This window comes from Maylandia zebra, linkage group LG3 (genome assembly GCF_041146795.1).
Source record: "Maylandia zebra isolate NMK-2024a linkage group LG3, Mzebra_GT3a, whole genome shotgun sequence".
NCBI classification, from domain to species: Eukaryota; Metazoa; Chordata; class Actinopteri; order Cichliformes; family Cichlidae; genus Maylandia; species Maylandia zebra.
In genome coordinates this window covers 42,195,687-42,210,485 of record NC_135169.1, presented here as the reverse complement: position 1 = coordinate 42,210,485, position 14,799 = coordinate 42,195,687, and the positions used below count along the sequence as shown (strand labels likewise).

The window sequence follows — 14,799 nt, the reverse complement described above, 5'->3', positions numbered from 1 at the left end:
GGTCTTCCCCGGATCCGGCATCAAGCTGGCACTTCTGACTGACTGGTGTCATGGCAGGGTGTATGTCAACCAGATGTGTGCCAGGTCTGGCAATGATGGCACTATTTATGTTCCTATTCTCCTATTTTAGTTAGAAGACCCAAATGCCATGTTGCAATGCTACACTGCTATGGTAGCCAACGTTTCAAATGCAGGTTTGACAGGTTTGTGAGTGTACACTTTATCCAAAACCTGGTGAGGGTTTGCTCATATTTACCACTGGATGGCTGTAGCTCAGGAGGTAGAACAGGTCACCTACTAATGGGAAGGTTAGTGGTTCGATCCCTGGCTCCTCCAATCTGCATGTCAAGAGTGTGAATTTGTATGCATTCAGTTTAGAGTAGAAAAGCGCTATATAAGAATCAGTCAGTTCACTGTCTGAACAGAGTTTTGTCATGTTACTTTCGCACTATTGTATATTACATAGGTTTACCAGAGGTAATCCACACATGGGCCAGCACATAACCACCAGTGTGTCTGCAACTGGCCTTGTGCTGGCCCATGTGTGGGCCACCAAAAGGCCGTCATTCTTTGCGGTATGTGGGCCATGTGTAAGCACATTGTGTGGGCCAGATCTGGGCTATACCGATTTTGCTGTGTGGGTTGGGACAGCTTTTGGAAATGAGCGCTGATAACAAGCCAGATGGTCCTGCTCCTCTTTAGTCTGGTAGAAATGGTGTCCATGTTTTCCAAGGAGAATTTCACATCCAGAGAAGATGTTGGCGCCTGTACATCATATTCATATATGGTTTCTTCCTTGCATGATGCAGCGTGTTAACCTGCAAGTGTAGATGGCGCAGTGAACGGTGTTCACACGCAGTGATCTCTGGAAGTGTTCCTGAGTCCATGCAGTAATATCTGTGACAGACTCAGGCCTTCTTTTAATGCTGTGCACACTGAAAGATAATCATTTTTTGGACTTGTCTGATGCGCACAGAGATTTCTCCAAATTCTCTGAATCTTTCGATGATATTATGCACTATAGATGATGAGCTATTCAAAGTCTTCACAATTTTACAATTATACCCAGTTATGTTACTGACCTGTTGCCAGTTATTTCATACTAGCTGCCTTGGTCTTAAATAAGCACTATTTGCTCCTTTAACCCTTGCTTTGAGCCAACTCCACTCTGATTGGTTTTCCAGTTTAAACAGAAAGTTTGAACAGGAGGCTTCTCTTATGTATTCCTAAATTAGGGACATCCCCTGTCTTGAGCAGTGTCATGGGGATTATTTGCACACACTCTGACTGACGTCTTTATTTTGAACTTTATTTTGTTTAATATGATCACCCAAGGAAAAGCACAATAGGTCCACTTAAAGGTACATTTGAGGGTGGTTGAAAGTGTTTCTTGTCACCTGCATGGAACTAATAAAACGTTGTATGGGGCTATTGAAGGGAAGAAGGGAAACTAAAGGTGAAGAGTCAAAACATCTTTCGGAAAGCCTTAAGAATGTACAGTCGCTGGCTACCAGCATTACCTCAGCAAGCTCTCACACGTTCCAGATGTTCTTGTCCCACACATCAGTTAGCTAATAATGGCCGCCTTCTGAAAATGCACAATATTTGGACTCTGCCCAGTGTCTTGCATGACTTGTATTAGCAACCATGTTAGCCAGTTTAAAACATCTGTAACTCTGACTTATCTGTGGAGTGAGAGAAGTGCCAAAACATATGATTTTGCTCAGCTGCAAAAAATAAAAAAAAGCATGTCTGTCCTCAAAAAGCACATAAATATCTGTTTATAATATGCCGTCATTCACAAGCCAACAACAATATCTGCTCACCATATGGGGCCAGGTTACAGATGTGAGAGGAAAGAGAATGAAATTCCTGTGCTAGACTTATTGCACCTCCGTTGCCTGCGCCGAAACCCACCGCTGCGCGGCTGCTTGAAAAATTAAACCCATATATGTTCTCCAATCAAGCCAAAACATTTTTTCACCGTGAGTAAATAAAATATTTCTACTGATGGATATTTAATTGATACGATTAACATGGGGCTTTGGCGGATGTGACAAAAATGTGTTGTTTCCCTCCATGAATGAAATCGGGATCGTTTTTGAACTGACAGATGTACTTTAACGGCGCATGAAGATAAACATTTCTGTGGGTTCGCTCGTTGACTTTGTCGTTCCTGTTCCAAAGTCTAACTGCCGGTGATTCATTTGTTTGCCCGTAACACAATGAGTCCTTGAGCTCTTGTACAGAGCCAGCTTTGCCTTAATCATGAGCTCTTTATTGAGGCGTCTTATAAAACAGAAGGGTCCTCTTGTGTTGCGGTCAGACTGTTAAACCAAGGAAGAATGCGGCACAGTGGTGAAGGCTGCCATGCAAAATATGCTTTGCTACCATTATGAGCTTATTAAGGAAAGATAAAGATAGTTTGTCAGGTTCACAAACCCTGTTAGGAAGCAGTGCTTATACTTGCACATTATGTACTTTACCGATTTAAACCGTTTTGTTTTCACCTCAAAAGATTTGTAGTGCTCACTTAGGTAGTTCACTCGTTTCTTTTCATTGCTAAGTGATTGCAGAGGAATTTGACTGCATGTTCTTCCTTCTGATTGGCTCCCTGCCATAAGCAGAAGGTTTTAACAGCAGGTGGGCGTGGCTTCTGTCCTCCCACACAGATCCTATTGAAGAGATCCCTTCTCTCTGACATTGTAAATGGTACATCATTCCTATCTAACTTTCGTATTCCACTGAATGCATCTGAGAGCCTGGGATTCGGGATCTTGCCCAAGGCTACTTAGGCATACAGACTGGATATTAGATCAGCCAGGGATCGAACCACCAAGAATAAAAGCGACTTAAGAGCAGTCATCACTGTGATTCTAGAAACTTCAGCACGTAGCAATGGAGGCTCCCATGCTGCAAGCCTGACTTCTAATCAACGCCATTATCACCTGCTGAAGCTCAGGCTCTGGCTGCCGTGCTGGGGTCAGCATACACCCACTCTATGTTGTTCTGCAGCTTTGTGTTAGCATGCTGTCTACGCAGATGTCTGCAAAGACCCGATGTTTTGTTAGCAGTATGATGCGGTTGTTTCTATACTGGACGCAGGTGACACTTCAGCACTGCAAACATGTCCTTTTGTGCAATAAAAATAAACGTCCTTAAAAATTGTAGGCCATCCCACCGTTTTCCACATAAACTGAAATCAGCTGATCGGCATGTTTAATGTGTTTTTCTTTCTGTCTGTCTGCCCGTCGTGCAGATAATTGAAGTAACAGTAACCTGATTACTGAAGTAATTACAGTGGCGTGGTACATTACTCAGTTTAACGTCTAGCACTCGCAACACGGAAGCACTGAAATAAAGTCATACACTCGCTTTGTGTCTTCTTGTGTTCAGGTTTAGCAAATGGAAGTCGTTAATCTAGGGGGGAAATGTAGCTATTTTAAAAGACTAATAGCTTTGCCACTACCTATCTGCTACATGAAAAACTGCATCTTGATTCAGACACACACACACACACACACACACATCTGCTCATGACTGTGCAGAGCTGATGGTTCTGATGGATGTAGTTTTGTTTTTTTACTTTCACATATGTCTCAAATGACCATCCTTATCAGCTACTCATTCGATCAATGACAGCTGTGATTTAGAAACACAGTTCAACCTGTGCCTCTGGTCTTAAAAACTTTCGCATGTACTCAACACCTCCAATATGACATATGTGCAAGTCCTTTAAAGTCTGTCTGCCAAAAAGGAACCAGAAGTGTTGAGCTCAGACCTAAACAGGACAGCTGCTCTGTGTTGTAAACATCAGGCTATTGTCCAAAAGCTACAGTCCACACTGTAAGTATTTGGACAGCTGGACATGTGTTTTGTTGTTAAGGCTCTGCGCTCCAAATGATTGATGCCACGCGAAAGGGCCAAGACTCAGTTTTAATTTGAGTATTTTCCTATCAACTGTAAAGAAACTTGTGGTGAAAAATACCCATAAATTATCTGATATATATTATTTTATTTCCTTTGTTTGAGGCACTGCAAAGGGTAAAAGTGAGAGGCTGTCCCCTCAGACGGACACTCTCTGCTGTCAGCTTAGCGGTGCATCTGTCACAGAACTGAGCACTTGCTTACTGGTAATATAAGATGTTAATAGGAAGGCCTCGTTTATTTGCTCTCAGGTGCACGTTGTGGGACAGATGCTGTCTTTGTATGTCCATATATCAATAAGTGAGTATCCAGAGTTTTCACAAGGACAGAATGAGCACAAGAACCACTTTGAATGATCTCCTAAATCACTTGATTTAATCTCACTGAGTCATATAGAGCTTTTGTTCAAGCATTTCTGTGTGCATTTTCAACAAAGTTATAGAATCAGTTCAATCTGAAGAGCGCTTTCAAACTCCTTTCTGTATCACACCTTCTGATCTTTTACCCTCTCTGATTTCTGTTGAAGGAGTGATAGTTCAGTCTCTGGGCCTTTCAGGTTTTTCTTCCCCTCATCCATTTTTTAAGATGAGGAAGGATGCACATGAAAGCTGTTTATCCAAGAATAGCTGATCGTAATGTTTCACAGCTGTGCAATTAATCACGCTGCACTGACTGTATTTCATAAATGCTTAATGAGTTTAAGAACCCAGCCACTAATGAATACAATGTGTTTACAGAGAAAACTAAAAAAGACAGCAAAAACAAAACAAACAAAAAAAAAATCGACTGTGATTTTCTATCAAACAGTCCAGGTTTGGTTTGGAAACAGTCCTTATCAAAATTTTCATACTTTTCCACTTGAGTCATCTGTTGCTTGCTCTCCTCTCCAGCTTTATCCCCGGTCCCTGGCAGCCCTGCAGCAGGACTTGTGGTGCTGGGACCCAGCATCGGACGGTCAAGTGCCAAGTGCTGCTGTCTTTCTCCCAGACAATCGTGGACGTGCCAGATGATGAATGCGAGGGGGTCAAACCTGCTACCAGCCAGCCTTGCTACAGCAGTCCCTGCTCTGTAGATTTGGGTGAAGCAGGAGAAAGTGAAGAAGTGGAAGAGGTGGAGGAAGAGGAGGAGAAGGGCAGGACACTGCAAAGAGAGGAACTGCACGACTGGGAGTACGAGGGCTTTACTGAGTGCTCAGAGAGTTGTGGGGGAGGTATGATCTTTATTGATCTCTCTGACATGGGAAAGTAAAGAGAGAGAAGTTGAAAGAGTAGATTTGGGGAGTTGAAAAGTTAACTCGTGTCTGCAGCTATGCTGACACCCTCCCAGTGACAATAAAAATATGCTGGCGCTTAGCAGGTGTAACATTTACCACATCTCCAGTCTTAGGTCAGCATGTTAGCATGTCTGCGATCACTGTTTTCTGCAATCCTTCTGATGCTGTTTCCCTTTAAAACCAAAAATATTAGCCTTATCGTGGCCCTGGAAGAAAAACTCAGGAGATCTCACAAGTCAGCTCTGCATCCTGTGGGGGACCATGTGCAGATTTCATAGCAATCCATCTCAAAACATTTTCTAATATGCTTCACAAAAATATGTAAAATTTACTTCCAACTGAATCAGGGACAAATATGCTCACATTAAATTTTTTTTTCTTCTACTTTTGGCTGATATCGCTGTAGAAATACGCCTACGCATTTTGGCACAGTCTTCATCAGGTACAAAAGTTCAAATGCTCTGAAGACTGCGTGCTGAATCGTGTCAGTTTATTTCTGCTGTGACGCGAGACCCACTGAAAAGTTTATTGCGAGTATTTCTGTCCTTTATCGGTGTTTGAGATGTGCTGCGTTTTTGCATCTCTTTAAATATACTACTTGGATTTTCAGTTTAGCTCTCTACTGAAGCTTTCACTGTTTACGCATCCTTTTATTTTCACTCTGGTGGATCCAGAGACAGTGCCAACCCTGGAGCTGTACACCTGTGGTGGCTCCAACGCGCAGAGCAGATTTGTAGATTATGCTGCGAGTAAATACATCAGCAGCAGACAAGTGCTGTTATGTAGCTTGATTTGACAGTAAGTCTTGAAGACCAAGTCAACTCCGTGAGCGCCACTAAGTACGTCCCAGCTGATTCATTAAAACAAATGTGATGTGCTCCAGCCTTAAACTATTGTCACTGGATGTCTGACGCCAGTAAATGCCTCGAGCAGATGCAAGTCATATCATATTAAATGATAGCGGATGGCATAGAGGTCATACGTCGCCAGTGCTCAAGGCACTGGGAAAATGCTTTGCCAGACAGAGACCACTTTCTTAAATATCCTGCCAACATGCATTGAGGCCCACTTTAATCTTCCTACCTACACATGCAAGCATGCGTGCCTGCCTCATGTGCGTTTGCCTTAATCTCTGCGTGTGTGCGTTTGTAACTTAATTTCTGCACACGGGTGTGGGCTTTTGTCAGTGTCTGCGTATGCGCTCATCCAAACTCAACAAACTCCCATTCGGGGATGATTACACTCCGGTATCAGATGTCCGATGCACACCCTGAGGGCTGTGCTCCTGTGGACCATCACACTGCTATGGTGTTTGAAGTTCCTGCTTCGCTGTTATTGTCCCCAACATTAGAAGCAGACTCAGGGAGTTATGTTACATTACTTTTAATATGACTTTGCATGAAAACTCTGAGAGTGCATCCACAAGTTGAGGCAACCAAAGTGTTTTAATGTATTTTGGACCCTAAAATCTTCCTTTTTAATTACAGCGTCTGCAAAAAAGCAAGCATGACATTGCTGTGTTCTCTAACCGCAGGTGCGCAGGAGGCTGTGGTTATCTGCCTGAACAAGCAGACCAGAGAAGCAGCAGACCAAAGCCTGTGTGTGAGCTCTCGGCGACCCCCACGACTCCTCCAGGACTGCAAAACTCAGCCCTGCCCACCCAGGTACAATAAAAACCCCTAACTCAGACCTCATTATCGTCATCATTATTATTTAAACATGTTTCAAACGGTTTGTGCATGAAAATTAAAAAGGATTTGATTAATGGATGTAGTAAAAATAGGGAGGAAATGCATTTTTGGGGGATGGAAAAAAACGTTTGGCTACGTTTAAGAGAAAAATATTAATTAAAGTCAGGAAAAAAATATGGCCGTGCTTTCTCTTAGCTTGCCAAGAGTGCATCCATCCAAAAATGTGCAATATTCAGTACAGAAGTGGAACGCTGATGTACCACTTTTTCAGAGCCTAGATAAATTCTTAGCTGAATCGGTTAAGTTTGACGGTTCGTTGGTAGAGAAAAATTCAAAAGCTTCTAATCCGCTGTGTTATGCCTCTTGGTTCAAACCAACTGGGGCAATTAAATCTCTGTTAAGGCTGCTCGAGTCCAAGAGATACTAAAGCAGAACGACAGAGATGGATGGTTGTATCTCTGCAAGCAGCAAATTAAACCTTGTGGAATCTGATAGTGATTAGCTTTACCTGCGAGGTTCAGTTGTCCTTGGAAAGGGAAATCTAGGAGGCTTCAGCTGTTTTTCTAAGTGATTTCTTTTGGCACGCTCTTTTTACAACTAGGAATGGCCTTCAGTGATTGCATGTCATATTGACAAATTCGCCACATTACCAGAGGGGTTAACAATGTAGGGTTTATCCTGAGGGGATGCTTTTGAAAAGCCTGTGGGTGGGTAAGTAATGTTATGCAGTCAAGCATGACCTATGTTAATACATGTAATGGCAGTCTTCCCGTTTCCCTCTCCAGGTCAAAATGTAGGTCCAGAGAAAAAAAAGGGAATCATTGAAGTAACTGTGATCATCCTCTGGGGAGCGTTCAGTGCTTGCTACATTTCAAGCTCAAATTATTTTTGATATTACAGGTTTAAGCTGTGCTGTTAATGTTTAAGTCAAAATGTAGCTTCTTCTTTTTTTTTGTTCAATTCAACATACGAGCAGTTTATAAACAGTGTTATTTCACATTTCAAATTGCAAATCATAAGTATTTTTTTTGTGAACCTACCAGATTGATGCACGTCCAGATTAAACATCTAAAAGGTCAAACAGCAAAACTGCATGTTGTTTAACATGAGCAAACTGTGGCTAAATGGTGAGTGGACTTTGTGGTTGGCCACACGTTTCAGGTTAACACCGTGCACATTGTCAGTGTTCTACCCCTCACACTCTTGTCAGAAAACCCAGAGGCTTGCAGCCTGCCCTTGCCTGTTTTTCCAGGCTTTGAGTCTTGTTTTTAGGCACAACAAATGCAGTATTGGGCTTGTTTCCTTTGGCCCTTTTCTCCCTCCCTGAGGCCTCCTCACCATCCCATATTAAGCTACACTCTTTGGATAGTGTTCCCCCTGAAAGGAAAACAGCCATAGGATTTAGCTTTGAGTAAAGCAGCGGTCCATGAGCAAGCTTCATTCCCAATTCTTCTCAGAGCCTTAAATAAATATGAGTAGTTTTGAAATATCACCCAATCTGTCGAGCAGAAAATGAAATTGCTGCCATCTCATTTCAAACCAAAACTTTAAAGGCATGGCAACCACTTGGACACTGGCCACAATTTGGAATAAACCTGCCAAAGTAACTTTGATGCTGGATTAAACCCAGTTTAAAATTTTGTTGGGCAGCAACATGAATATTAATTCCAGTAGTTCATTGGAAAAATACAAATGAAAAAGTAATGTAATAGGGATTTCTTGAATACCGTGAAGCTCGGTGTGGGATTTTATGTTTCATGTCTTTTTCACTTGTATTCACCTTCATGATTTTACATATTCATAAGACTGCTAAGGTGTTCTCTCACTGGATCAAGAGATATATGTACAGTACTATTTACAATGCTATGAAGTATAGATAAGATAAGATAAGATACCTTTATTAGTCCCACGAGTGGGAAATTTCATGTGTGCAGTGTACTGTAGATTTGCCATAATGAGCACAATAAACATTGTTCTAACAGGTGGGAAACTGGAGAGTGGAGCTCCTGCTCAGCTACATGTGGGGTAGGTCTGATGATTCGCACTGTGGGGTGCACACACCGGCCCTCTCGTGACAGCAATCACACTTTAGTTTTGAGGGACGAAGACTGTCAGAACCCCAAGCCCAGTCCTCTCCAAGCCTGCAACCGCTTTGACTGCCCTCCTATGTGGGACACGCATGACTGGGGACAGGTAAAGGACATCATCTATAAAGTTTACCACTGCAAGTGTTTGACGATTGGGAATCAAGCGCATGTGACTGATTTAATCTCTGCGTGTTTTTGCACCCAGTGCTCCCAAAGTTGCGGTGGTGGGGTTCAGAGGAGGCAGGTACTATGCAAGCAACGGTTGGCTGATGGCAGCATTCTGGAGCTACCTGACACGTTTTGCCCTACTAAGAGTCCTACAAGCCAGCAGCCCTGTGGTGAGCAGGAATGCCCACCTGAGTGGGTCACAACTAGCTGGTCCCAGGTAGCCTACCTTTCAGCCAGAGACCATCCTGCCATATTGCTGTTGTTCAAATGGACATGTTAAAACTGGTACTTTGCAGGTTTTGTTTATTTTAATACATTTCTCTTGTTTTTCCAGTGTTCAGTGACATGTGGAAATGGTATTCAGACCCTCCAAGCTGTTTGCAGGAAGAAAGAGGTGAATGGAAGGTATTTGACAGCAGACCCTAAGAACTGTTCCCTGCTGGCTCGTCTCAACAGAATCCGACCATGCTTCTTCAAGCCCTGTGAAAGTAAGATACTCTTTATTTGGCTGTGTTTATGTAAGTTATACTGCATAGAACCAAAAGAAAAGGGAGTTAGCTCCCTTTTCTTTTGGTTCCTTAAATGCAAAGTTTTGTATGTCCAAAAGTACAGATATTTGAGCCAACAAGCAAGCATTAACCTGTCCTCTTAATTACAGACTCTGTCAAGCCTGATGCCACCATACTGGCTCAGAGAAAAGTTTATATCCAGTGGCGTAAAGGCAAAAAGGTTCACCTGGGCATTGGTGGTTATGCGTACATCCTGCCTTGGACAACTGTGGTCCTTCGCTGCCCAACCCGCCACTTCCGTAAGGGCCAAATCCACTGGTTGAAGGAAGGGAAGCCCCTGATCAACCTACCACACCTCTCCATAACGTCACTAGGATATGTGAAGATCCATCAGGTTCGTGCATCTGATGCTGGGATATATACATGTGTCGCAGGTGAGGCACAAGAACATTTAGTCTTACAGATCATTGGCAGCAAGCAAAAGCTGTCTGTAGCAGAGTCAATGCTCAGACGACAAAAGGTTGGGCGACCGGATGCAATCTCAGCTCAAGAAAGATTTCAGGAGCTTCACAGCTCCCTCAACCGATATGATGCAATTATTGAGCGTTTGCTTAATCATAAAGAATCCATTCGAGATGAAAAATACATCGCTGACAAATCACCTGCGAGTGAAAAGAACAGTTCTACCCTGGAGGATGAAGGGTCAGAAATTTACATCCCAGAGGTCCTCGTTGCCGACACACGCAGGCTAGAGGAGATCATGAAAAACGTTGCCGAAGACCTTGGAGGACTACGGGAGGAACAACTTATCGCACAACTGCTTAGTGAGCTCACTGTGGCACAGGGTGAAACTAATGAGTCGACTCTTCACCCTCCAGAAAGTGCTGAATCTTCCACGCAAGAGCCACTCCATTATAAACCAAACACTAAAGTCCACACAGCCAGACCAAGAAACCCGCTGATAATTCAACGTTCGAAAAAGATTGGAGAGGGGCCACAATCTGAAATGATAGTTTATGTGGGAATGCCAGTTTTCCTGCAGAAACCAGTTGTTAGTTTAGTGTTGAAGTGTGAAGCAGTAGGAAATCCTGACCCATCTGTGACATGGTCGAAGAATGGGAAAGAGTTGCGCTACAGTAGCAGGTAAGAACTAACCTTGAAGTAAGGACTTTTTGTGAAAATGACATGGCTGCCTGTGGCTTTTTTATGATTATATCAAAGACCTGGATAAGGCTTCATAGATTGCTTGTCTTTGTGTTGGCAGAGTAGGCCTGTTGCCTACAGGATCACTGAGGATCCAGTACCCAAGCAAAGGGGATGAGGGTTTGTACACCTGCACTGCCAGAAACCGTTTTGGAAGGACATCTCTTTCATCTTCTGTGCAAATTACTGGTAAGGTTTATAGATCCGTAAGTTTCAATGGTTTGTACAGAAGCTCCACCTTCTTGTGGTTCAAGCTTCTGCTTTGAGATGTTTTGAAAGTGGCCTTGAAGCGAGTAGAAGGCAGCTAAGGTTCTCAGTCACACAGGCTTAGAGACTAGTCATCAGATATCTGACAACCAGTGTTGGTCAAGTTACTTGAAAAAAGTAATCAGTAACTAATTACCGATTACTTCCCCCAAAAAGTAATCCCGTTACTTTACTGATTACTTATTTTCAAAAGTAATTAATTACTTAGTTACTTAGTTACTTAGTTACTTTTTAAAAACACGATTTACAACCTGAAGAGGTGATAAAGCGATAGATCTTTCAGCCCAATTCTACTTTTTCTGCATAATCCATCATACAAAATGTAATCAAATGAAAAAGTCTCTCTTTTTTTAACTTGTTTTATCAGTTTTAATCTTTTAACTTTATGCATCAAGCAAAAATTTAATTATATGCAACATTCTCCGACTTTAAGAAATTAGTTTAACATTTAAACCTATTTTCTGCACATTCCAGCACATAAAATAAAATATTTTTTTGTGTTTACACTCACTCTTTCAAATAGATGCAAGTACAACACAGCAGAAAATAAATAACATCAAAGACTCAGTGGTCCTTTTGCTCTATTTTCACCTGTAAAGCAGGAGTAGGGTAGGCGGAGGTTTACCCTGGTGCAGGTGTGCCGCGGTCAGTTGAAGAATCCGCGAGTTTCTCTGTGAGTTTCCCATTACGTCGTTGCGCACTCGGTGCTTGCTTGGAAGTTTAGGGGTTTTTTTCGTTGTAAAAAGAAGTTTTCTTCCCACGCACGATGGACGCTAATGTTTTTGTCACTTTTTATGGAATCAAACTCAAAGTAAGGTCAGTACTTCCACGCTTTACACGCTGCACGCTCATACTCTCTCCCACAATCGATATGTGATCCATCGTTGATCTGCACACAGCTGTTGTCACGAACGCACTTGCTTACGTCACTGTCGTGAGACATTCTCGCAAAAAAATCACGGTTTTAGTAACGCAGTAACGCAGCGTTCCTACGGGAAAGTAACGGTAATCTAATTACCGTTTTTGCAATAGTAATCCCTTACTTTACTCGTTACTTTAAAAAGTAATCAGATTACAGTAACGCGTTACTGCCCATCTCTGCTGACAACCATCAGTTGCCTGATAAAAAATAATATGAATTCTCTGACCGGTTGCTAGGTGATGTTGAGTGAAATTCAAAGCAGGCACTGGACCAAAAACATCTTTGGGATTTCTTTGATCGCAGATTGTCACGATTGCCCATAGTTTGCATTAAACATGCTGAGCACCAGCAAACTGCTCTCCAAGCAGTAGTGAAACTGTGAAAAGTGTGATGCACACAAGAACTGGAGAACATTCAAAGTGAATTGGACCTTCCCATTAAAACCAACACATTTAAGAAGATGGGACTTTTGCTTTCAAGGTGAACGGTCTCCATTTCCAGTCTATATTGTTCTTTTCACACATTGACTACTGCTTGGAGAGTAGCTTGCTAGTGCTTGCCAACAGGTCCGCATCTTCCATGCAAAATATGGGCGACTGTGGCAACCTCTTTGCAACCTAAGCAATCGCAGCTCCGTATACCATTTTGCGACCAATTTCCTGCTAGTGACTGCATCGGCGTAACTTTGTGCTGAACATTGGGGGGGGGGGGGGGGGGGGGGGGGGGGGGGGGGTGTCAAAATCTCTGTCTAAATAAATCTGGGTAAATTCCCAGATGATTAAACATGCAACTATTTTGCTGGTAATACTTGAAATGAGTAAAGAAAATCAACAGCCTATTTATGCAAGATAATTCATAATTTTATTAGGGGGGGTTATATTGGTTGCGTCTGATTATTGGGGGGGGTCATAACCCCCCTACCTCCCCTGGAAATTACGCCCCTGCGTGACTGCCAGCAACCTCCAGCAAACACTATGTGGACCACTCTCTGGGTTCTGTGTGAATCAGCCTTCAGTAGTTGATTTCACAGCGACCCATGGTTGCCAGATTGGTGCTAAAAGGTCTGAGCAGGAAAACAAACAGAGAACAAACTGAGGGGCTGCAGCGATGGACAAGATAAGCAAAGCCTGTTTTGAAATGTGAATCATGCTGTTACTCTATTACACTCCAAGAATTAGAAATAGGAAGTTGTTAGTAAAGAAAGTTGGTTGAGGTTAAACATTTTGCAGAATTACCCTTTGTGTTTTCTTGCTAAAAGCTAGATAAAAAATGCCACATGTAAATCTTTGTGTAATGTAGGTGGAGCCAGACTTTTAGCTGCTAACTGCAATGAGGTTTCAGAGATATTTTGCAGTATATAGATACTAAAAACATCACTATGACTTTTGAGAAAAGTATGTTAGAAATACTTAAAATTGATCAAGTTTGTATGGACCCAATGTCGAGTTGAGTTTGTCCTAATGCTTCTTTGAATAGTCCAGTTTATAGTAATTTGTGTTGTTCTTTGTGGTTTAGGCTTCGAGGTTCTGGGAAAGCATGCGTCCATCCAGCGTAGAAACACACAAACTCAAGAGTAACCGCAGACACAGATATTCAGTAAGCTCTTACTTATCCCAGTGGCTCATGTGGCTGAGTCATTGACAGAGGAATGTCCGGGGCATCACACAGAGCTCCGGTCACCTCTGAGCTACGCTGTCCTTCATCTCTTCGGCATGATCAGCCACATTCTCATCAAAGCGCCGCCACTGTGCGTTTCCTGATCCTATAGTACGCTTCCTCTCCATACGGCAACAATTAGAGGTTCCAGGCAATGTTTCAAAGAAGATTAACTTAACATACCATATTCAGCTAATCTAAATAGAAAGGATAAGGAGTCTTTAAAGGGCTGAAAAATGCCCTGACTGTATTTTGTTATATTTGAATTCAGAGTCGGTTAAAAGCAATGTAATGACTATACTCTTGGGCATTTTAAGGTCAGAGTATTTGAAGAAAAGGAAATGCAATCCAAAATACATGGAATGACTTTCAAATATTTTAGGAAGACTGTTTTGTCATGAAGCTGTGTGGTAATGTTTTTCTTTAAATCCTGGTGCATCAACTGATGAGGTTGGTGAACACACCATTCTCATTTTATTTTATATTTTATGTTATTTTCAGGTGGCAAAGGAAGAATCTGTGTCCAAGGCAACAGTGTGGGAGCAAATGGACCGGCTTGTTCTGAGAGGAGGAATGGCAGTCGGTCGGCCGAGCTGTGCCAAGGACAAGCCTGCCTCTTCAGGTATGCTGCTGCTCTACATGTGTGTGCTATTAGTGATGATAAACACTGAGTTTAATATTTACAGTAAGAACAGAAATCCTCCGTTTACTCACTGCATTTGTTGAGTATCTGAAAAGATTTTTTGGCCTGAAACATCTAATATCTACTTGACTTTTCCTCTTGTTTTATTAGGTGGCGAGTTGATGCTTGGTCCCCATGCTCAGCCACTTGCGGTGGTGGAGCCCAGACTAGAATTGTGCGCTGCATGAAGGGTCCCGAGGGCAGGTCAGAAGAGGTAGAGAGTCCAAATTGCCTTGGAGCAGGAAGGAAACCCTCTGATGCAAGGCCGTGCAACCTCCATCCCTGTGCAAGATGGGCCACAACCTCCTGGGGGCCGGTGAGCCAAGATATTATTGTGCACAAGCTTGTTTTCACAAGGTTTTATCATAAAAACACAGTTTAGACTCAAAACCTTCCCCTAGCAAGAAAATATTT

The 14,799-nt window shown here is 42.6% G+C and overlaps 1 protein-coding gene across 4 annotated transcripts in view; it reads left to right on the top strand.

Moving 5' to 3' along the window:
- The window catches only part of LOC101469483 (ADAMTS-like protein 1), a 100,809-nt gene that overhangs the window by 82,650 nt on the left and 3,360 nt on the right, over nucleotides 1-14,799 (top strand). For all 4 annotated transcript variants that reach the window (XM_004554382.4, XM_004554381.4, XM_004554383.4 and 1 more), the window contains 9 exons: nucleotides 4,818-5,137; nucleotides 6,735-6,864; nucleotides 8,874-9,084; nucleotides 9,184-9,363; nucleotides 9,481-9,634; nucleotides 9,805-10,798; nucleotides 10,920-11,047; nucleotides 14,205-14,325; nucleotides 14,497-14,701. In XM_004554382.4, the coding sequence (XP_004554439.2) occupies nucleotides 4,818-5,137; nucleotides 6,735-6,864; nucleotides 8,874-9,084; nucleotides 9,184-9,363; nucleotides 9,481-9,634; nucleotides 9,805-10,798; nucleotides 10,920-11,047; nucleotides 14,205-14,325; nucleotides 14,497-14,701 (2,443 nt within the window). The remainder of the gene's footprint in view (nucleotides 1-4,817; nucleotides 5,138-6,734; nucleotides 6,865-8,873; nucleotides 9,085-9,183; nucleotides 9,364-9,480; nucleotides 9,635-9,804; nucleotides 10,799-10,919; nucleotides 11,048-14,204; nucleotides 14,326-14,496; nucleotides 14,702-14,799) is intronic.